Here is a 24,855-nt window from a genome sequence, read left to right as displayed (position 1 = left end):
TCTAAAAAGTATTTTCTAACGATCTCTCTTTGATTGGAAATATTTTTAATCTAAATTCGAAAATTATAATCGCTTGTACAGCGCAATACCGACAATCTCAATATTATTATAAACTTGGCAGAGGAAACTCGGTTTCTCAAGAAAAGATTCAGCTTAATAAAAGTCATCGTAAAAACTCGTTACCGTTACGCAACTTGAATTTCGAATTGGAAATACACCCGTAACTTTCCCTCCCCCGAGCTTTATAGTTTACAAGAAACTGTAACAATCCGACTTCCTTTGAGCAAATGCTAATTTAAACCGCTGCCGTAGTTTAAGTAGTTCGAAACTTGGAGTGATTCTCAATCATTCCCCTCCGATCATCGTAATTTTTAATTAGCAAACTTCACCGAGTTGGGCGAAAATTCAACGTCAATCGCGATCCCCGTGTTTTCGACTCGAATCGAAAATAATTACAAACCAAAATTTTCCAAATCGAGTTTCAAGTTAAACGCGGCGAAAAAGAATTAAAATGTCCTCGATTGTCCATAGATCGATAAATTAGAGAGAAATGATTTTTTAATCCAATTAAAGATCAAACTCGACTCGTTCGAATTGTTATTCCCGTCCGTGTTATTTCGTACGTTCCAGTTTCGTACGTGGCGGAGCGAATACAATTGAATCGAGTGTGCAGCCGGCTCGTATCGATCCTCGTAATAAGGACGTAAGGTGGCAAACGAGCGACTAAGTGACTCGCGCGGCGCGCCATCAAGTGGCCATTACGCGTTTACACGGTAATTGGTTAGCCGGGTTTTCGTCCAACTTACCAGTCGAGTCTAACTCCGTTATCGCGATTCGCCAGAAAAGTGGCCAACATCGACATTCTCGGTGTCCACGAACGAGGCTGTCCGACGTCCGCCCCTCTTAAACGCGAACGAATCTCCTCATTACTTTTTCCAATGTTCGTGTGGAATCGTTTAGTTTGAAATGTCTTTTTTTTGTTTTGCTTCGATTTCATTCTACGCGAACGATTACAGGTGGGAAGAATTTTTAAAACCGAATCAAGCCTGACTCGACAAAGCTTTGCTAGAAAATCGATCAGAAGAGCGAGAGATGAAATCGGTGTGAATAATTAATTAAAGGAAACAGATTCGAAGGGGGGATAGGTGGGGTAAAGGTGGATGGTTAAACCGGTCGATGCAAGACGCTGTGGCACTCACGGAGAGCTCACGGTTCTAATCTAAGCGTCGAGGCTAGTTTCCAACGAGCGCGCACCGAATATCGGTGCGACGATGGTGATACAACGGCAAACATAATGCGGCCTGGAGCACAGCCAGATACGGGTCAACGGTTATTGCCAGTAATAACGTCGTAAATCTAAGAGATGCGGAGGAATCCTACGCCCGTGGACCAATTCTATCTCGCGATCGTTTTAACTTATGGCCGGAAATTCGCTAGAGACTGCAGAAATTGATTAAAATTTCCTTAAAACAATCTCACTTTTAAACTTCGCTCGATATTTATTTTTGATTTTTCTCGATCTCGGAGATTCTCCGCGTTGGAAAAAAATTTTTTTTCGAATGAATTTTATTTATTGCACAAAGATCGATACCTATCTCCAACAAATTTTCATGTTTTTAAAAATTTGGAATCTCGACGGTCAGAAATGCAAATTCTTTGCTATTGGTTATTTCGATAATTTTATTTACACGAAACGCTCGAATAACAGATATTTATTTGAATCGACGCTTACAATAATAATAAACCGTTAAAGTTCGCATCCGTTTTTAATCAAAACCTCTCTCTCTCTCTCTCGCGCGCGACCTTGCCGGGCAACATGTCGGCCAATACGTATCGCCAAATCGCTAATGAACCAATAATTTCACTAATGACGCTCGATCAAGGACTGTTTGTCGTACACCTGCGTCCGATTACTGCCAGTATTCCTGGAATCTGCTCTAACTACACGCTCCTATCCCCGCCCGTTAATCAACCATCTTCCAAGTTCGGACGATTATTGCGAATTCCGTCGGTTCTCCCGCTATTCGTAACACGGCGCGCCCATTAAAAAGTCTTTCCCAATGCTGCAAAGTGTACAATTTTATCCTCTGTTGATCAACAAACAACTCTTACTTCTTTTTGTAGAAACAATCCATATTTGTCATATTTGTGTAGCTCGAATGAAAAATTATTTAAGAAATTATTTAAGTTAAAAACTTTGTGTTATTTTTTGTTTACAGAAGGAACGTAGAAAAGAAACCTTTCGATTCAGAAAACAATTCAGTAGTCAATAGGAGGCAAATGGATAATCATTATCAACGAATACTTATCAGTGAGTAATTAATTTTAATTTTCCCTTTTTTTTTGAAGGAAAAGATAAAAGATTGGTTTGAAATCTTCGCCAAGATTCTTGCAAAATATAATCACATTTCCCAAACTTATTTTTATCTCTCCCCTTTTGAATAATCCTTTCGAAATCTCTATTCGAAATTTCCCCGCGCCCTCCTCTTCCACGATTCACTTCTTTCGAATTTTAACCTCTCCGTGCAATTCCCGTCCAGAAATCAATCCGAGGTGTACACAACGAGAAGCTTATCCACACGTACGCCCGTTTCATCCATGATGACAGCGTTTCCCCTGGATCCGGACGAGTTGGTTGAAAGTTGGACAGGAGTGGCGGTGGATCGGTTGGATCATCGGTTGGACACGCGATCGGTTGGAAAATTTTTGCACGCGATCGTCGAGCGCACTTATCAGGCCGAACCCTCGGGACTCTACAACACCGCAAACATAATCAACAGCTGTCACGAAGGAATCAACCGCGATTAAGCCCGGAGCTTCTCGAGCTTGCAGCAACTTGCAACAACGAGCTTGTTGTACGACTGAAAGCACAGATTTTTTATATATGATTATACGTAATTGTAATTGTGATTGGGGGACAGTCGAAATAAGACTAAATACGATGTAATATAAAATTATGATAATTCTGTTTTGCGCGAGATGAGACACTTTTCTTTTATTTTTTATTATTATAATAAAATATTTCCAGGGACGAGGAAAGATGGTGACAATTTGAGAGTTGATCTCGCGCGTCCAAAGAGATATTCTCAGTCGGAAAAAATAATATAAACGATCTGTATAAATTTTTCTCGAATTTTCCTTCAAAGTAACTCTATCTATGTAAACTTTCGTGCGATTGGTGTGAGGTATGAAAATATTTTTTTGTAGCTCGAAAATATAAATAGTATTGAATAGTATTGAACGAAACTTGGATGAGATTGTAATAAGTGATTCACTGCTGTTATAATAGTTTGCAGATGCGGATGGGAGAAATTTAAGTGGACGTAATATAAAAGGAAACCAAAGAAATTAATTATCCCTTCGCTTCGCCAGGATGATTAAGGATTATTAATTAACAAAGAATTATTATCCGTAAAAGGGAGGCGTACTTAATGGATACTTTATACTTCGTGGCTCTCGAGGAAAATGGAAGAAAGATTAGAAAAACGAGGAAAAGATGAACGGAGGAGAATTTTTGACGAATTCTTTGCGATTGTGGAAAAAGTTTTTTTTTTCGAACGAAAAGAAATACTCTTTAATTGCGCAATTCGAGGATATAATTTTCGAAGGGAATCGACGAGTGGGACAAGTCTTATATTTTTAATGTTGAACGAACGTTCCACTGTGATCGATGAACACCAAGCTCTTTGCCTTGTTTATTTAAATATTTCGCTTGAGAATCGTGAAAGTTTTAAAAGGGAACTACGAGGAATGTAATTTAAAGCGGCGCTTATTAAAGTTTAACGTTGAAAAGATGCTGAAAGATGCTTTTTCCCTTTGCTTGTAACTTTTTGTCCATTGAATTATAGAGGGATAGTGATAAAATGCAATGAATTCCGCTGTTCGTTTCCACGTTAACAACGCCCGTTTCTCAAATCTAAGGGAGTTCACTTTAAACTTGAAAGTATTAAGAATAATCGTGGCCAACCTCGAGAAAACCATTCTTTTTATTGTTAAATTTTAACATTTTTATTAGAAGTTTGCAACTTCTCGAAAGCACAGTTTTTTTCGATTATTTCGAGGAGAAAATTTCACTAAATTTCCACCACTATTTACTATTATAGAAATAATTTTAATTATTTATTATTCCTAAATAAATACACAAAATGGATCGATAATACTTATAATAATCGATGACTTATACTTGGATAAATATCAATACATTTCGAATAAAAATCTGATCTTGAATATTCCTACCTCTTTGCAAATAATTGGTATATACAAAAATTGAACGGTATATTATATCTCAGATTCGATTAAATTTCATTGGATCCTAAGCGAAGGGATTAACAATTTCAAATCGAGTCCATTATTCATCCGCATTCAAAGTTTACCGTCAAAGAATTGGCAAGATTCGGGAATGGAAAACTAGGAGAACTATGGTTATTGGGACGAGGTTTAAAGAGAGTTGGTAGCACTGAGCAGAGAAAAAGAGAGTGGGGATATGTCGGAGTGTACGAAATTATGGAGAGGGGAAGGGGCGGGAGAAGAGGAGGATAGTCTTTGGGGAGGGCGTTGCGCGAGATTACGTTTCGCAGGCCGTGCAGTTTCTTCGGTTTCCGCGGGCTTGATAAATGCTCGAGAAGAAAAAACGAAACCTTTACGGGATCTTTAATTTTTCACAGGCGGAGAGGAACGAGGTTCCTTCGAATAACACACCCGAGTTATGCGCAGCAGAAGAGTGGCGTGAAAATGAGAAAAATAGTCGAGGTCTTGTAAATTTCCCCTAACGACCTAACCTAACATCTATTTAACCAAACATTGGTACCTTTCGCTAATTTCTTGGGTAAAAATATTAGTGTTATGTAATGTTAATGTTTTTGTGTTATTTCTTGTGTAAAAATATTATATTTTTGGACTGTGTTATTAAAGAGAGTGGTGTGAAAATGAGAAAAACTTAAAAATAACTTAACAAACTTAATATCGATTTGCCAAACGTTGCTTCATTAATTTCTTGGATAAAAATATTGTGTTTTTGTATTACTGGCCAGTCTTAGAAGAGAGTGGTGTGAAATTGAAAAAAACACTCGAGATCCCTGTAAATTTAACGACCTAACCTAACATCGATTTGCCAAACATTGTTCCTTCGCTAATTTCTTGGTAAAAATTACGTGCTTTTGCATTATTGGCCAGTGTCAGAAAAGAATAATGTGAAAATGAGAAAAATACTCGAGATCCTTGTAAATTTACCAAACATTGCTCCTTCGCTAATTTCTCGAGTACAAAAATATTATATGTTTTCGCATGATTGGATGAAAATAATTTCTCAGTTTGTGAAAATCCATCTGAGCTGTAAGAGAGAGACATAAGACAATTTATTTGTTAATAGATTGAATGCGCAGAATGTGAGAATTTCCATTATTTTATAATTGTTTCTAATATACGGTAAGAACAGTAATTTTAAAGTGCATCCATAATTAATTAATAATTTTCTTTTCTTTTTTTTTTTTTTTATATATACACATTTCGTCCAGAAGTGTCACGAGAGGCGAAGAAACAATAGGATATTCACATATTTGTTACAAAATTTCACAGATAGAGGAGAAGTTACAACGACTTTTGCTACGATCTCTGGCGAGAAAGCCATTGTATCTTTATGCGGAAGGGGGGAGGGAAAGGCGATTGCAGTCGACATATAGAATAGAAAAATTCGAGATAAAGAGGCGTGGAAGGGCGCAGAGTGGAGAGGACATGGAAAATAATGGAACGGAAGGTGGTTACGGGCCAATCGAAACAACAATTTACCAGCGGATACTTTTATCTGTAATGGCAGCAGCCAGGAAGTTTCGATAAAACGAAACCGAAAACGAATTCGAATACGAATCGTCTCTCCTTTGTTCCTTAAATAAAATGGCAAAACACGATTTCTCGAAACGGCAATAATCGGAGATAAAATAAGTAAGATTTTCTTTGCTCGTGTAAGAATCGTCTAGAAAATATTCGCAAAATAATTCGTTGTTCGAAATTAATTCTAAGAATCATTTTAACGCGAATTAACAAACATAATCGATTATTAAAGATATGTACTATTCAAAAAGTTTGAAAAGATTTGAATTTTGTAAGGGAATTAAAAAGTAAAAATTTATCGTTATTAAAAAAATTATTAGCAAAACGGAATAGAATATTGAATGAAAAACACGTTAGAAGAGGAAAATAAATATTTATATTTTACAATTTCGAAAAATTTCCCTTTCGATCTAATAATTATTTTGCAGTTCTTTCTATTTAACGAATAATTTTCTGAATAATCTTGCGGAACTTGTGTCTGCGAATCTTGCGGATAATATTTTCAAAGTCACGTAACGCTTGTAAGCTGAAACTTTTATGCCAAGAAAATCCCCACAAACGCTCAATAGGATCTCGGATTTCACAACTCGAGCTGAAAAGTAAACATCACGTAGAATCCAGCAAGGTCAAGCTTGCCCTGTACGATGTATGCAATAAAAAATTACTTATTCGAATAAATAAAACCTCTCCCCTCCCCAAAAAGGTCATTACATCAAAATATCGCCGAAAAAGAAAAGGAAAATCTTTTATCCCTCCAGAAGAAAATTCATCCGGTTAAAAAACTGTTTCTCGCCAAGAATCGCGATTTCGTTCTCGTTCCTCGAAACTATCCCACTGTAAATAGACAGAGGCGAAGTGGCAACAACAAAGTGTCGTTCGTCAACAAGCGAATAACTTTCCCGAAAGGGAATCAAACCGAAAGTAATAGGGAGCTGGAACAAGTGAGAGAAGCGAGAAGGAGGAAAAAAGAATAAACGCAACGTTTGCCAGGTTGTTACGGAATTTGCTTTTAGCCAAGGTTTCGGTACCAATGTGGCGTAAGGCGGTGGGTCGAGGTTGGAACGAGAGGAAACCGAGTATTCGGTCTCGAAGATGGCGAGAGAGTTTGGGGGCGGGGAGGAGAGGAGGGGAAACCATCTTCTCGTAGCTTTGGTCCACGGACAATTCGCTTCGTTTAACCAGAACTCGGGCTATTGGACGATGGCCAACCGGTATCACACAGATGTTTGCTGCTCTTTTGTACGTCAGTTATGAGTCTTTCAAATTGCATCAAACCTGTACAATGGGCCCATCCTTTCTCCTCCCATCCTACTTATCCTCCCACGTCCCACTCCCTTTGTCGATCTCTACTTTTGGTCTAAAGATACCCGAGGATAAACGTCGAGAAAACCGCTCTTTCTTTCTTTCTTTCTTTCTTTCTCTTCCTCCTTTTTCGATATCGATACATGCTTTTCCGCCACTTCTCGGCATCGTTGAGAAGAGGATCAGCCACAGGCTACCGTTTCCCCTTATAAACTTTTCCCAACCATTCTTGAGACTCCTGGGCAAAATTTATTCGAACGAGGAAGCAAGATGTCCGTCAAATGTTATTCGATGGATAAAAAAAGTTAAATTTGCCGAATTTATCCGGGTTTTTAATAATTATATTAATCCCGATATTAATTTTCACTTGGAACGGTTTTTGAAAAGTGAAACGGTACGCAACAGCTCCGGTTTACGGCCAAATAGTTGGCCAAAGGAGGGAACAAAGGATAATCCATTATATCTCGCCTCTAGCGCTCCCTAGAAAATAATTCCTACTCGTTACACGGCACGACGCTCGTTTTTCATCGTGCCGTTGCAAGTCGTGGCATAAAGGGGGCCCCGTGGCTTTACCAACCCACCACCCCGATGCACCTCGAACACCAGGAAGTAGTTAGAGAGGGTTCGTGATGGTATATCAGAGCTTCCTAAGCGGAAGCAATTTTCCAACCTCTCCCTTTCCCTCGCCCCTCCGTTCGATTACCTTCGATCGATCAAAATTTTCTTTTTCATCCCACAAAGGAGAAGTTTTGTTGCCGCGGAGCGTCACGTGATCGAATGGCGATCCTCTTCGCGCGTTTTAGAATGGAAGTTTTTCGAAAATTTCGATCGACCGTTGGAAAATTGGATTGGAAAATTAATTCGAATCAATCGTACCAAATGTTCGACCAATGGTTCGAGCGATGTGCGTTATATTGAGGAAAATTAATTTTCAAAAATGTGCGAAGAATGATTGTTTCGATATATATAAAAAAATTATACGTTGAAATTTTAAATCCTACTTTTTGAAAAAAGGTAGGCGGAGAATTAATTGGAAAACTGATCACGTTTCAACGGAGTTGAGAAATATTCTGTAAATTTTATAACGGATGTAATAATCTCAAATTGTTGGGAATTATCGGTAAGTATTTTTTTGTAAATTAAATTTAAAGTTACTTCGTAGTTAGATGTAATGATTCGTCGATGATTCATGCAACTAGAGTCGAATATATGAAAAGAAATTTTGTGCTCTTTTTTTTTCTCGCCATCTGGCGGATATTTTATTCTAAACATTGATATTTATGGATTAATTTTAAGCTATCTTATATTATAATATATATTTAATGCAGTACGTCTTCTTACAGTGCTTCATTTTAATAATTTTTATCGTTTTCCCTTGGCAAATAACTTCTTCTTTTAATAAGCATTTCTTTCTTAACATCCGATTCTCAAAATCACGTTTGTTTCGAAACTCTTTTTAACTCTTTATATCAGTCGCAGGTATTTAGGTTACTTAAGGATTCAAGTATTTGTATATTTATATTATTTTATATATAATTAGTCATATTTTTATGTTATATATATTTTAATATAAAATAATTTAATGGGAACAAAATTTGAAATACTTGGATTGGAAGATAAAAAAATATACATTTCTTGTTCCGCGATTATCGAGAAAATGTCCTCTCACAAAATTGCAACATCGTAATTTATCGAGACACGATCGTTCATTAATTACAATTATCAATCACCAATTTGTAAATAAAATATAAACTTAGATTCCACAATAAATCGATTCGTTTCATTATATCCAGAATATTAGAAAAATATTGAGAAACGGAATCTAGAATTTCGTATACTACGAGCGAACAGAATTCGTCATTCAGAGCGTGCACCGTTTTGGCGGTATTCTTCGAAGCATGAGATATCCTGCCGCGACGTCGGATGTCGAAATCAATCGAACTTTCCCGAAGCGGCCGCACAATATTTCGGAAAGCGAAGCATGAAAAACCGCGACGATTCTATCTTCGATCGTGTCTTTTATATCTTTTTCTACAATCGATCCCCTCCCTTTCTCTCTCTCTTTCTCCGTTTTCTCTCGCGCTAAAACACGAGCTTTTACATCTTACCCACGTCCCGTGTTTCAATACACGTACGCGAATTTTTTCGCGCTGCACGCGCCTCCATATCGATGCGAACGCGGTGTCGCATTCGACGAGGGAGGGGGAACCTCGCTTCTCGACGACCCGATCCCAAAGTTTCGCTTCTTAGCCGAGGTTGTCTCGAGCCGAGACTCGTGTTTCGCGCCAACCGCTTTTTGTTTCGCCCAGAAGAGAACGTTCAATCGCGAGGAGAGGGGGAATTTTCAAGGATTATCGCGAGAGAGGTGTTACTCGCGGGGGAATAGTAATATTGCTTTTTGGTCGAAAACTGAATTCTGATCCCGTGCATGTTATGGATGTTGTTTTAACGGATGTGCGCGAATTAATTTCGCGGATTAAAAGAAATTGTGAACGCGGCTGGAGAGAATCTAAATAAGCACATGAAATGAAATATCGTTTATAAACTTAACCGATAAAGAAGTTTAAGCAAACGGAATATGGTAGATTACTATGTTACCTGTAACAATGAAATGGAAAACTTCGAAATAACTAATTGTGCTGTTACAATTGTTATTATGGATAGGAGAAAAATATTCGGAATAAAGTTTGCGTTAGATGAGGCAAAAAGCAGAAAGCAGACGAGTTTATACATATATATATAAAGATGTGAAATAATATTTCTATCTGCTTCCAATGCAAGTTTAAATCGCTTATAATAAATAATCTTCAATCGTCACGAACGAAACGTGCCAATTTTCGTATTTGTTTTAACTTGTAGACACTCGATCGGACATTTTTCGTTTTAAAAGAAATTTTAGAATATGTATATCCGATATACAGAGCCTACGAGTCGAAGGCGCGTGGCAAGGAAGCGAAAAGAAATTGTACAAAAGCGGATCTAATAGGTTGTGGTTGCTATCCGTTTCATCGGTTTACCCGAAAAACGATGTAAAAGTATCGCTCACGCGAGCTTCATTAGCATTTAGAGTGGCGAGGGATTTATTCTCGGGGCCGCTAGTGCTGTGGATCGCGACACGGTATGCATAGGATTATCTTCGAGCACCTGGACAATAGTAAACTAATCCATTTACAAAGAAAACGAGCTACTTCCGCTTTTTTATCCCTCCCACTCTCTCTCTCTCTCTCTTTCTCCACGTTTTCTTTCACGATCCCTTTCACTCCTTCTCTTTCCATTTTTATATCGCGTGTTGCAACCGCATAGCGTAACGAGGAAATGCCACGTGGAACCGCGTCGAACGAAATTCCTCGTAATTTTATGCTTTTGTAATCGAAATATTAATACACGGGATAAATATAAATTGATCGGTGTATAAATAATGCTCCTTAATCGTGAATGTAATTTTTTAATTCGATTAAAATTTAATTTAAAAAAATTAAAAAGGATTTAACAATCTCTGGAAAAATTCTACGATATTTATTTTCGCTTTCTTTCTATTACTATTGCTAATATTATAAATAAACGTTTTATAATTTAAACTTTTCGGTGTTTCTTCGATTAATTTTAATTTTAATTCTAGAAAATGGACAAATATTTACACATAATTTATATCCTAACAATTACAACGAAGAAAGAAACAAGAACGATAATATCGAATGATTTAATTGGAATAAAACAAAAAATAAATAATCGAAATAAAAAATTCACGATCCCATGTTCAGCTTCTATCTACCCTCACAGGGCACGTCGAGTATTTTTTCATTCGTTACCCGCGACTTATTCGATTCCTGGCTGATGAAAATTCACCGAAATTTGACAAGGAACGCGAGAAAGCCGCATTAGAGCGCGTCGCATCGTCGCGTCGCTTTGCATCGGTCGCTGCAGTCGCGTTGGGTCGCAAGTTAAGCGTGTAAACGCAGCTGCTTTGTATTTGCGGCCTGGCCACGTCCGGTTGCCCGATTATATCACGGCTCGTGGAAATCCCGAGCATTCTTGGTGAACGCCATCTGTCGCCAACTGCGTCCTTCGTCCTTCGTCCTTTGACCTTTCGTCCTTTGGCGCGGGGCGATTAATCGAAGCTTTCGATGCAACTTCGGCTGATCGTCGTTTGAACGGCTCTATTGAGTCTAATTTAAACCCATTTAGGTTTATTAGTTGTACTTTTATCTTTGAATAGATACTTGCCGATTTGTAACGGAATCACGTATAAAATATATATATATGTTAATTCGTAGGAGCGAAGAATATTAATATTGTGGATGAAGGTAGCAGATTATGATTGGCAAATATAATAATAATTGTAACGGATCAATATTTTAATATGTATTTTAAAAGTAATTACTTAAAGTAACTTTATTTGAAATTTTTAATTAGTTACCTTAATTAGTTAGTTTTCGAACAGATTTTCCAACTCTGAAAAGAAGCAATCATTCTCAAAGTTCACTGCTGGGAAGAAATCTCGCGAAAGGAAAATCCGATTGGTTAATTTTAAAGGAAAGGCCTATTTTCACGTTTATACATTTTTGTTTCCATCATACCATTTGTCACTTTAAAACGACGAATTATATCTAAACCTCGATGCATTAGTGTAGACATAGAATCCTGAGAATTCTATCGATGTGATATAAAAATTTCTTTTAAGGCTAATTACAATTTATAATGACAGTTTTAATTTGTATTCGAATAGTTAAGATAATAATTATATATATATAAAATATTTTCTTATATAACTTCATAAATGAAAATATTTTTTACGAAATTATAGTTCTACTACTATGTATCGTGTCAGGATCGTCAACAAAGCGTGTGAAGTGGGGATAGTCTACATTAGTGTAGACATAGAATCCTGAGAATTCTATCGATATGATATAAAAATTTCTTTTAAGGCTAATTACAATTTATAATGACAGTTTTAATTTATAAATATAATTTCGTATTCGAATAGTTAAGGTAATAATTGTATATATATAAAATATTTCCTTATATAACTTCATAAATGAAAATAATTTTTACGAAATTATAGTTCTACTACTACGTACCGTGTCAGGATCGTCAACAAAGCGTGTGAAGTGGGGATAGACGGTCGTAGCGAGACTCCTCTTGCCCCTGTGTCCTCTCTTCTTTCCAGCAGTGAAGTTTCCAGGCATTTACGCGTCTATTGAGCGCGCGAATATTTCTTTTAAAAATAATCAAGTCGTATTGTAAATATTAAATTACTTGTAGAATTTTAGGAATTGAATTCATTGTTACCTTGTGTAAATAATTATAATGATCAGAATAAATATTATAGATTTCGTCCTACGGATACTTTACGATGCGCACGTGATAAATCAATCTCCATTGAAACGGATTGTCGTTGGTGAGGCCTCTTTCACGCGGCGATACAAGTGCTGTGCTTGTACGATGGATATCGATCGTACAGTAGAACTCCATTTAATCGAAACGAAATTTTCGTCAATGTCGAATTAAATGAACTTTTATTCTGAGCTCGTATTATCCGAATTACTGCCGACTTCAATTATACGGACATCAAGTAGGCGTAAAAACAAATACGTAACGCAATGATAAATTAACTGCATCATTTAAAAAATGAAATCGTAAGATAAATTTATAATCCCATTATATCTTAAATTTTATTCGTTTGGGCGAAAAGTTGAAAATGAATTTTTATTTTTTTAAATTTCTTCGATTTAATCGAATAAATGAAAAGCTATTGACATCCATCGTACTATGGATCGTATTTTTATTTGTAATAAATAAATATTTTTGATTTTTAACTAAACGTAATAATAATATATCGATGTAAAAATATTCATGAAAAGTTTTACAAGCCGAGTGGAAAAATATTAAAAATTAATAGTCGATGTAACAAGATTATTGAAAGCAATTGTAATAACACGCGAAATTTTGAAATAAATGCAACGAACGTTTGATGTCCAATTTATTCCAGTTATTTTATGTAAAAACAATTTCACGTGATTGTTTTCTTCTTTAATTGAATTTCTTGCCTCTTATCCGCATTTTGCCCGCAATTTTACTGTATTTTTTTAAACAAGAAATGGATCGAAAATAAAAGTTTCAAAGAATCGATTTAGCCATAGTGCCAGTTCTCCATATTTTCCCATTGTCGAAATAAATTCTTCTACAATCGAGCTTATTGTCAAACGTTTTTTATTGATACGTACGTGAAAATGCAACGAGTTAAATGGAAAATTTATTCGATTTATCATTCAACTCATCCCAATTTATTTCACCTTGGATTCTGCATAATAAAATCGCGCGTCATCCGTTTCGTTAGTATCCGATGAAACGGATGAAATTAACCTTCCTTTGATTTCCATAGAATATATTAACAAATTCCAAATTTTTAATTGGCACTGTATTATTAACGAAACATTTTTAATTTATATTTATTCATTAAATACAATCAGCAATTTCAAATTTTTATTTTATTTTCATCTACGAAATTTACTTTCTAAATTAACGCAATTTTAGAAAAGATCGATCCGCCAAAAACACTTTCAATTACTTTTTTTAAATCGATATAATTTTCATTTATAAAATTTTTCACGAAAAACACATTCAATTATTTTCTGATCCAATTTTTATATTTTAGATAAATGAGAAAGACATTCGCACAAAACAATGCACAATTTCAAAACAATGTACAAAATTTTAAGATGAATCGAAAGACACTTTCACTTATTAAATTTTTAAAAACACACTCGACGATAATTTTCGTTCAGAAAAAATTTTTTCGACACAAAGGCACACTTTCGATAACCTCTCCAACATAATTTTCTCACTTAGAAATTTCGAAATGAAAAATCGTAGGGGTAGAGAACGTTAGAACCGATAGGCAGAAATTGATGGTTAAACTGGGCACGTACACCACGTTGGGAAACTTGGTATTTGTCCGTGGGATACAGGAACTATGTTAAACTTATTATATGCAACGTAAGTACGTAGACACTATTCACGTGTTGCGCGATATATACTAAATTGTTTTGGAACTTGTGTAACGCAACATTTGCATAACAACGTTAAGCTTATTAAGCCTCGTAGGTATCATCGGCCCATCGAAATCGGACGTTTAACGAGGCGCCGCAACTTTACCGATCGTTCGTCTCCTCTCCAGACAATGCGCCCTGCAAAGCGCAAGGGAATTCGCGCGATCGTAATTTATCGTTCCACGGAAACCTATCGATCCCCCCCGCGTTTCGATAAAATGGTTTAGCTGGTCGTAAATCTGTTCGCCAATTACATACCATGAATTTCGCGATACGAAAATTAAACATTTCGACAAACTTGGGACTTGAAAACTTGCCTTCGTCGGTAAAAACGTTTTCCACTTTTGATAGTTGACAGTTTTCCAAAAAAAATTGTAAACTTTCACTTTCACTTATTGAGAATTATCGACGCGGAAAAAGCCACACAGCTTCGTTTTTATTAACATCGAATGCTGGAATAAAGAAGAATTTCATTTTTATAAAATTCTCCATCAAATTCACTACACCCATAAATTATGCGATGCCATAAAATCGAGTGGTAGTAATAGTAGTACAAAGAGGGCGAAATCCCTTGCCAGATTTCAGGGACACGATCACGATTCCGGCCCCGAAAAATGGCCCGCGTAAAAATTTTACGAGCGGCAGAGGAAAGTTTCGGATAAAGTCGAGTCACGGACGGCCCGCTGGGTTTGGCGCCCGTGTATTCCTTCCCTCGAATGGGAGCGTTAAGGAGTTGCGATCCTCGATCTTGGCCTAAGCCAACGGTAGTTAGTCCTCACGGAGGACTACCATCCGCTAATTCCTCGTCACGGGCCGCCAAAACTTTCCTTCCGCCATTCCGCCATTCTTCCCCCACCACTTCTCTCCCCACTTGCTAATGCTCTTAATTGCGTTGCTCGACAAAACTTGCCTCGACCGGACGCCTGATTCTTTGACAAATTGCACGAAATAGGATTGCTCGTGGTCTAGAAACAAGTTTTATTTAAACGTACAGTTTTAAGCTTTACGAATATACTACGAGAGGAATTTTGTGTTCGTTTTACTTGTAATATTTATGATTGAACAGACGTGACAGCTACGTTGTGGAATCGTCGAAATTACAATGTATCGATTACACGTGGTTTGACTCGATGGAGAAAGAATATTGTATTCTTATAATAGAGTTATTCGATTAGATTATAAATCGGTGCGTGTGAATGTGTGTGAATAAAGTTACCGTGGAAAATGAAGGATATATATATTAAATTAAAATTGGAAAGATTATTTAAAGAAATAATAGTGTTCTTATAACAGAAAAGTAGAAAAATTTTTTTGTTTAAGAGGCGATAAGTGCTTCACGCGAATGACAATTTCTTTTGAAGTGCTTCCAAAGCGACCTCGACGTTTATTTTGAATTTCTACCGTTCTTTTCTTTCAAACTTCATTCGTGGGAGCGGACCAGAGTATAAATTCAAGAGTTCTGCAATTCTCTATCTATCTCTCTCTCTCTCTTCTCCCCTCCCCTCCCCTCTCCGAAAGATCGTCATAAAATGGCGCGGGTCGAAGTTTTAACATTTCGCGTGATTTTTCATTCCAGTCGAATTTCTTACTCTTGAAATATTTTTTTTTTCTTTTGCACGATGTGTGTCGAAAAATTTGCCTCGAACGAGAGCTGCAAAACGATCCAAGGGAAATTGTTAATAGGCGGAAATGAAGTGAAAAAGTTAACCTGCGGTGAGGTTTCCAGAGTCGGATGTACGCGTGTTACGTTTCCTAAAAATGTATGGAAACAAGAGCTCGAGCAAGGGAAGTATGAAATATCCTTTATGGTTAAACGAGGTCGTCGCAAAGTAATGAGCGCCGTTTTAAGGAATTATTAAAGAGATAGCCTAGTTTTCGTGGCACGTGGTCGTAACGAGAATTATCGTGACGTCCAACTATACCGCGAAACTATATCCACTATACATTGAAATCGTGTTGATAAAGTTGTTTAAAAACAGTTTTGAAATATGATTAATAATAATTATATATTATTATACATCAATAATTTATCGCGATTTTAAAAGCGGAGACGAGAAACGAAAGGAAAAGATAAAATAACGCGAAGCCTTATTTTTTAATTTCGAATCCTTTTCTAACGAAAGAAATGTATATTAAAATTGTCGGCTAACGATGTATTAAAATAAAGAAGAAGGATCTACTCGAACGGAAAAATTAGTGAATCTTATGTTGAGCCTTTGTGAATCTTTATGAACAGAATTGGAAGAAAGAAGAAGAAGAAAACACAAAAAAAAAACGATCGATTAATTATTATCACTTCAATAATAATAGATATCTATAATAAATGACATCTTCTCGATAGCTTATAATTTATTCGTGCGCGAAAATAATCATTTTTGTTGTTCGAACGTCACCATTTTAACTTTTCATTAACATCAATTATCGATTGTACATTTATTGACTATGATACATCGACACAAAGCTTTTTCCGCCTTTATTTTTCGCGTTTTTTAAACAAAACTTTTGTATTGGAGATATTTCAATATCGAAAGATTTTTCGAATATGAAACGTGCGACACAACACGACTTTACGTAAACACACGGCGCGATACGACGCTTTATTCATTGATCGATACACTTGGACAGCTTTTCGCGTTTATGACTTCGCGATTGACGTGTCTCGTTGTAAATAAAAATCGGGGTCAAATGAGCGAGATGTTCTTTGAACGCGATAATGATCGATAGCCGTGAAAAAAAAAAAAAAAAAAGAAAGAAAAGAATTTTTCGTCTTTGTGAAATATCTTTAATCACGATTTTCGCGCGCAATAAATTCCTAAAAAAAAATCAGAAACTTATTCGATCGAGTATTTCGTACGATTTTTATTTCCACGACATTCAAATAATATAACGTGTTCGCGATGAACAAACAGAAAAAATATGGGAAAAATAAAAAAATAAACGATAGAAGTTGATTTCTCCTCGATGTTTTCTTGATGATCTGCATATCCTTTTTTTTTTTTTTTACAAAATAACGCAACTATAAATTCAAATTGTCTTCGAAAGCGATGTTGGATAAATTAAAAAAAAAAGAGGCAACGCAATATTTCAATTTCATAAATAATTTTAAAATAATTAATTTCTCCGAAAATTTAATCCTTGATGCCGATTTTTATTTTCTTTCCGTACACAAAAATTCTAAACGAGAATGACGTGTTGTTAATTAAAAAATTGTTAAGGGAGATAACAAGATACGAAGAAAATCGAAAGCGTAGAAAATATCGATGTCGTTAATATAAACGCAATTTTGATAAACTAGTTAATCTATTGACATCCGATTTATTTACTCGCAAATTTAAATATGGCGTCGTAGAAAAATCTTTTAATCCAATTCTTTGAAAGAAAAATTCTCTCGTGATCTTTGGAAATAATTCCCGTTACGTAAATTAAAATTTCATACCGTGGCTGGCCGAAATAAAATTTATTCGATATTCCGCAAATATCAATCGTTTCGAATCGTGTTTAATTTTCTTTGAATTAATAAAGAATATTGGTTCATATAGAATGCGTTGATAAATATTCCAACCGAAAAACTAAAGTATTACATATATATATATATACATATGTATTATAAAATCGAGGATATATTATATATTCGTCAGAAATTGAGAACTTCGACAATTTCATTTGAGATGAATGTACGAAGCAAAGAAAAAAAAAATAAATTAAATTTGCTATCTATGCTCAAAATTCAATTTATCGTTTATTCAATTCATCATTAGAGTGAAAAAAAATATTCATTCAAATCCAAGAAACAGTTTTTAAATATCTGTGTTTTTCAATATAATAAATATTATATACATATACATATATACGTATTTACGATATTTTGAATTAGAATTCTTAAAAATGCAAGAAAGTTCTTATATATCTCTTTGTTCGAGAATTAATTTAAAAATTTCCAAGCAAATTTTCATCATTGAAACATTCACTTCTCGATTCTCCAATTGACTCACAATAAGCAAATAGGAGTTAAGAGAATCTCTATCCATTCGAACAAGGAACGCCTCTATTTCGAACGTCCTACATTTCCAATTTCTAGTGATGCTATAGCAATAATAGCGAGAAGGCATCGGATATTGTCACGTAGAGTGCAAATATCGGTGGAAAGGAATATTCGACGGTCGAATCTCGGTCAATTCGAGTCATAACGGACTATCATATGGCGGCACAGAGCAGTAGTTCGATCGTAACAAGGAATCGCACTATCGAATTTAACAGGCAACGGATACGACGGTGATAATAGTCGAGGCGTCGATCATCGCAATAATAATAGCAACACGCTATCGACTGGCGTTAGCCACCACTGGCAACGTGGTCGCCAGTGTAGAGCAAAGTGAAGCGGGCAGAGGCGGAGGGGAGAGAGTCGACGCCGGTGGTTGGGGGCTGATATCTGGCTAAGCGCGGGCGCAGTTGGATCGCGGTCTTCACCACGGCAGCATTTCGCTCTCACAGATCCCTTTACGCGCCACTCTTTCTTTTCTTCCTCTTTTTTCTCTCTCGATTCTTCCTCGGACACCGTTCACTCCTACTTGCTCTTTTCGATCGTCCACTTATCCGCCTATCCATCTTACCGACTTTCTTCTTCCCCTCTCTGACCACCACTTAACCTCTCTCTCTCTATCTGTCTCTCTCCCTTCCTTCCTTCCTTCCTTCCTTCCTTCGTTCCTTCCTTCCTTTCTTACTTACTTCATATACCACCATGCCCATCTCTGTTCTCCTCTCTGTCGCCTCGACGTGGCGCGACTATTTCATTTCAGTCGCTCCACTACCGGTGGCTCTCGCGGTATTGCCCATGCGTGTACACACACGCGACGAAACGTGGCTCACGAGGAACGGAGTGTGCGTGCCCAATGACGAATGAGTGGCACTTAAGGAGAAGCATCACCGGTAGACTCGTGATTGCGCGAGGCGAATGTTCGCGTTACCGCATCTCGGCACAAGATGCACAAGTTTGTCACGTGGAAATTCGATTCACAAGGAAGGCCTCGATTCGTGTGAAAGTTATCCGATGTGAAAAGATTCGAAGAGAAAGTGTTTCGATGAAAGGAAGTGTTTCGATTCTTTATTTAGAACGGATTTCGAAAAAGTTAGGTTATGTGAGAATAAAGAATTATTGTGTAACTGTCGACCATTTCTGTAAGTGATTCTGCAATTGATTAATCGTGTTTCGTTGCTTCGTATTTTCTCGATATGATGATACATTGAAAGTAGTGCGACGATTCGTCCAAGGATTCGTGAAAAATAACTGCATGATCTGACAAGTATGTTAAATATTTACGAGACAAAAACTTGTTAGATTAAGATTTCAACGTGAGATTATTTTAAAAAATTAAATCGCGTTACCGATATTCACGTGGTAGATTTATTGTTCCAGTAGTGCTGATTTTAATTCGTCATAGCTGCGAACGTCTTTTTGTCGATCCATTTTAGTGCCTGGTTTTCCATGACGGATTCTAACGTTAAATAGCGCGCTTCGTGATTGGTTGAGTGTTTCGTTGAAGAAGGAAAGATATGTCGAATATAACGTTGATTGAAGATACGAGATGGAGCGTGCTTATTCGGAGACGGTGGATGCTCGGTGAAGTGCGAGAATGAATTTCTCGGCGTCAATTTTCAACGAGACGGGTTGGAAAAAAACGAGGGAAATGCAGCGGAGAAGAAAGGAACGCGTGGCTTCGACACGAATGCAATAGACACCTTTTATCGGTAACAGCGAGTCGACAACTGACACGACTAGGGTACGTTTTTTATTATGCGTTTGAAGCGATATATATATATATATATATATATATATATATATATATATATATATATATATATATACTGGATTCAAAAATACGTGTCAACGCTTTGCACTTTGGTTATTATATATGTATATTATTAATAACTAGTAATAATAATATGTAAATTCTCGAAATATTGACGTATATTCCTGAATCACTTTGTATAATGATTGCTCAGTTTACTATAGTTCGTTGATCCAACCATGACAATATTGACGCATTTTCATTATATTTGCATTAGTTTGCATAATTTCCATTAAATTTTTTCACGAAAATTACTGGTCCTGACTAGAATATATTAGTTGCTGGTAATTAAAATCTCTTTCGAACGACTAGGAAAATTTTAAAACCATCTCTATGTACAATGAAAATTCAATTTACTTGTTTATTCGCTTTTTTATTCAGAATTTATAAAAAATTTAACAAGAAAATTTTTGAAAAAAGACAATGAAAGTAATAAAATTTGAATTTATTTGGATGAAATTATTAATTCCTCCTATATAGAATTCAAATTTTCAATTCAAACAAAATTCGTATTTATCTTTGTCTGTGCAAATTTCATTTTCAAAATTGGCGCGTGCAACGGTCATCAAACTTCTCATCAAAGAGAAGAATCGAGTCAATAAGCGTAATAAATTTGGAATTTATATAGATTATTTGACGAACGAATTCGATTCCACGAAGGCCTGAAATTGAAGCGAAATCCACGCATTCGACGAAGTGCAAAATTAGTACATCAAGCGTCGCAATGCACCTGCACGCAATTAATCCTGCCAATTATAAACCTACGATCAAGTGATCGAAATTCGAACCATGATATCGTGCAGGATCTCGATTTCGATTTCGATGTCGAAACAGGAAAAACAAACAAACGTTTTATCAAAAAATTCAATCATCGTATATTATCGAAGAAATAAATTTTCGATAAGCATCGTGTGAATTTTTTTCAAACTAAAGTCGTTTAAAATCTAAATAAAGAATATAATTATTCGATATCTAAATCACCTTTGCCAATATGGAAATGATTGTCAATTTGCTTATAATATAGCTCGATTATTGACACGTAATACACAACGATGATAAATTCGACTAGATAATCGAAATTGCAAACATTCTGTAATTGTCATCGCGTTGCTTTTGTACCAGCTCCCCGCCCAAAACCTACAAATTATATAACAAATATTATTATCGTACATATTGTAATCTATACGATTCCTATTAGGCAAATGCTTATTCGATTGTGTTGCGTAATGATATTTGGCATCTGCAAATAAGCAAATTGGACATAATCATCATGAATAGTTAATCAAAGATATGAGATGATCAATTATAAACGAGTAAAATCAAAATTTTACTTTTTAACGAAATTTAGGTATTTACGTGCTTTATATATATATATTTTTTTTTTTGTAAAATCTTTAAACTTTCGACAAATTTCCATTCTCTTTGTAAAATAATTCTAGGGCATTGTTCGACGATTCTTATAAAATAATTATCAAAAGGATATTCGCGTACTTGTATTTTTCTCGCAATCTCTCTTTCCACAATTTTTCACATTTTGAAAAATAATTTATCTTTCGAAACAACGCTTTCGTTGAAATCTATTCGAAGATAGATATTATCGAAAGAAAAACTGTTCTTTGAGTGACTTTGTCACAATAAACGCGGCAAGTATATTTTTGTTTTGTTGCTAGCAGAAAAGATTCATCGCTCCACTCGAGCTGGCGCGACTTTGAGGCCGGTATCGCGAAATGTACCGGAAACGATGGACCGTGAAGGCGCTACGAATGGATTTATGGTATGGCGGCAACGGGGGTGGCTGGTGCGCCAAGGCTCTGGCCAAGATCATCTGCATTTTCTTCTTCTCGATACTGTTGCACGGTAAGCCGACTCACAATTCATATATCCAACGCTTACGCGATAAGGAGGTTTCCTTCTTGTCCATTGAGCTCGTCACCAAATAGAAGCTGTAACTTTGTAACTTTAAAAACTTATTGCAGAAGAAGAGATTATCGCAGAGAGCCGCTCGTCCACGAAATTTCCTTCGCCAGAAAAAAACGAAGATTTTTTTTACTTTCTTTTTCGACAATTTTAAAATTTTTTAGAAATTTTTAATTTTGCGATTTCACGATACGATATTCCTTATTTTATCGAGATTAAAAATATGAAGATGATTTACTTTCCCTCTCTAAATTTTGAAATCATTCGTTTTCAACTCTGTCAACGATGAACATTTTTAATGATCACGATGATCAGTTTGTATTACACCGAGTGTTTAAATTACGATCCGATTCTTTTTAATAGGTGCATAATACTGTTTATTGGGTTTGACCACGCGCGCAATTTGTTCAGGTTAAAATGGTCACGTTCATCTTTCGTTAATTAGAATCTCTCTGTTGCGCCTGGTCCGGTGTATACCGAGGCTGTTGATTATCTGCTCATTACGCTAGGTCTTTATCGTCTCGTTAATTCTCGGGAAAGTAATTTTCTCCCTATCCATTCGCTAATTGGAACTTTCTCATCCGATGTTTTTCCCATATAAATTATACCGTATCAAAGAAATAGATATAAATATAACGTTATGAACTCTTTATTTTTTATTTCATTGAAAAAGCGGAGAAGAATAAATATCCATATTTTTAATTCGTATTTCAATTTTTGAATCGTATCTTGATATAATTGAATATTCTATTCAAAAAAAAAAACCTAAATAAATGAAGATTATATAAAGAAAACTGTTGCAAAGAAACAGATATAAATCCTTATTTTCACTTCATTCAAATGTAAAGTAGAGATGAATATTCTATTTAAAAAAAACCTAACAAAAGAAGAAATTATATAATCTTCGCAACTTATGAAGAAGAAAACTGTATCAATACAACGTTATAAACTTCTTATTTTTAATTCGTATGGGACACGAGTTTGCAGAAGGAAAAAAAAATGTCGTCCCTATCATCACAAACTATACATATTGTAATGCATATTCGTCACTTACCCAACGATCATCTTAAATACTTTAAATATATTTCCAGTAACGTCGATCATCCCAAACTTGTTCACCCAAAAATTCTGCGAAGCGCGTTAAACCACCACTCCTTTCCCCTCTTCACGGAAGGAAACCACCATCCCTGGGGGTGGTATAATTTAAAAATTCAGAACCAGTTCCTTTTTCCTTTTTTTTTTTTTTTTCTTTCCAAACCAGGTCGGTTCCACGCACGAAACATCTCGTCCCCGATCCGCGCGCACGTTGAAAAACAGTAGATGGGAGGGGGAAAAAACGGTTGGTGGAAACGCGCGCAACGAGGCGCGAAGGGAGAAAGGTGGGGGAAGTCAGAAAGTGGAAATTAACGTTAACCGATGCGCGGGCATCGGGCGGATAAAAACGCGTTGCGGGGAAACAATGATCTCTGCCGACTTCGCAAATGTTGTTGCGGTCGGCCAACGGCCCGGCCTATCGTGTATCGCCGTTTTAAAAAGCGGGTATACAACCGTGTATACCCTACATATGTACCAGCCCACGCGACCGAACATCCCATCCTCCCGCTCGTCCAACTTTTTACACTATGTGCTCCTCTCTCGGCCATCGATTCTCCCTATTATCTTTCGTTTAATAAACGTCGAATATGTATTTTCCCTGTTTATCTTCGCTCGATCACGCGTTTGTGATTTTTTTTCTCTCTCTCTCTTCTTATCGAGTATTCGTGAAATGCGATATTTGCGAAAGATTGGAATTAATAAAATTTCGTCGAGTTTTTTAACGAGGGGAAGCGCGAGAAAGGCAACGTTGATCTTCGTAGGCAATTCTACGACGATTCTACGACGAGGTAAGGGCGTGTAGGCATTCGTTGTTGCGAATCGTCTACTTCTGTTTACTCTCTCCGTTTTCATGCGCCCTCGATGTCGCTTTCGACAACTTTCAAAGAGGGAATCCTTTTCTCTCGAAAAGAAGAAGAAGAGGAGGAAGATGCAAACTCTCGAATCATAAATATTGAAACTAGCCGCTCACCAAATTGTCCTTTTCGAAACGATCTGTTCCGCCGACAATCAGACTTTTTCGAATAAATTTCACGGCATTTTCTCCCCCTCTCCCTTCAATCCATTAAATCGATTTAAACAAATAAAACATGGAAGAACACTCGACAATGACCAATCTATCTCCATCTTTGATTTCCTCCCAGATTTTTCGTTGTTTGCAACAGAGATTTCAAGAAGAAAGAAATCTAAGTTTTATGAGAATCTCTCTCTATCTCTCTCTCTCTCTATTTATCTATCTATCTAAAAGTTGGAGGAGAAGGAAAGATGTAAGTTAGTTAGTTACTACTACGCTGTGCGTGTAAAGGAAATCTGGTTTTCGGAAGGAAGCCAGAGACTCGATTCCCAAAACAAACTCGCCCATTTGCCTCTGGTAAACACGCTTCTTTGAAAGTTCGGTGCGTGTTCCATCGATATTAGGATCGCGATATCCTCCATATATCCTCTCTCTCTCTCTCTCTCTCTCTCTCTCTCTCATACTGAGTACACATCACTCATACGATCACACGTTTCTAATTGCGTTAATTTAACTGGAATTTATTACGAAGATCGGAGATTATTTATTTATTTGTGATTTTTACACAGATTGGATTCGACGAGAAGGAATAAATTGTTTGTTAAAAAGTTGTTATAAATAAAGTTTGTGGAATCGTAAAGCGAGAAATCGAGAGATTTCTATCTAGCTTATCTTCGAATCAAGGACAATAGTTATTAAGTCCCTTAATCTCCGAAATTAAATTTTTAAAGCGCTTAATACTTATGTCAGTTAGAATTAACTCTTCGTCATTTGCAAGAAGTCACCATCACTGTTTTAATTAAATATT

General features: G+C 36.2%; 2 protein-coding genes across 7 annotated transcripts in view; both read left to right on the top strand.

Moving 5' to 3' along the window:
- The window catches only part of LOC108003266 (putative fatty acyl-CoA reductase CG5065), a 39,370-nt gene extending 33,192 nt beyond the window's left edge, over nt 1–6,178 (top strand). The window contains exons 4-7 of one of the 5 annotated variants that reach the window (XR_009830306.1): nt 2,220–2,311; nt 2,541–3,185; nt 3,290–5,384; nt 5,517–6,178. Coding sequence is in view for 1 of the 5 variants with exons in the window: in XM_028669432.2 (XP_028525233.2) it covers nt 2,220–2,311; nt 2,541–2,602 (154 nt within the window). In the remaining 4 variants the exon portion in view is untranslated. Of the gene's footprint in view, nt 1–2,219; nt 2,312–2,540; nt 5,438–5,513 lie in introns of those variants that run through there. The other 4 variants (XR_009830305.1, XR_003698928.2, XR_009830304.1 and 1 more) reach the window with 4 other exon arrangements.
- An 11,983-nt stretch (nt 6,179–18,161) lies between these two features.
- Nucleotides 18,162–24,855, top strand: part of LOC108003260 (zwei Ig domain protein zig-8-like) — a 71,906-nt gene continuing 65,212 nt past the window's right edge. The window contains exons 1-2 of one of the 2 annotated variants that reach the window (XM_017065414.3): nt 18,162–19,954; nt 21,694–21,880. In XM_017065414.3, coding sequence (XP_016920903.1) covers nt 21,751–21,880 — 130 coding nt within the window. In that variant the 5' untranslated portion in view covers nt 18,162–19,954; nt 21,694–21,750. The remainder of the gene's footprint in view (nt 19,955–21,693; nt 21,881–24,855) is intronic. The other variant, XM_017065413.3, reaches the window with a different exon arrangement.

The sequence above is a fragment of the Apis cerana genome, linkage group LG6 (genome assembly GCF_029169275.1).
Source record: "Apis cerana isolate GH-2021 linkage group LG6, AcerK_1.0, whole genome shotgun sequence".
NCBI classification, from domain to species: Eukaryota; Metazoa; Arthropoda; class Insecta; order Hymenoptera; family Apidae; genus Apis; species Apis cerana.
The sequence above is the reverse complement of the archived record's forward strand: the minus strand, read 5'-3'. Positions and strand labels throughout refer to the sequence as shown.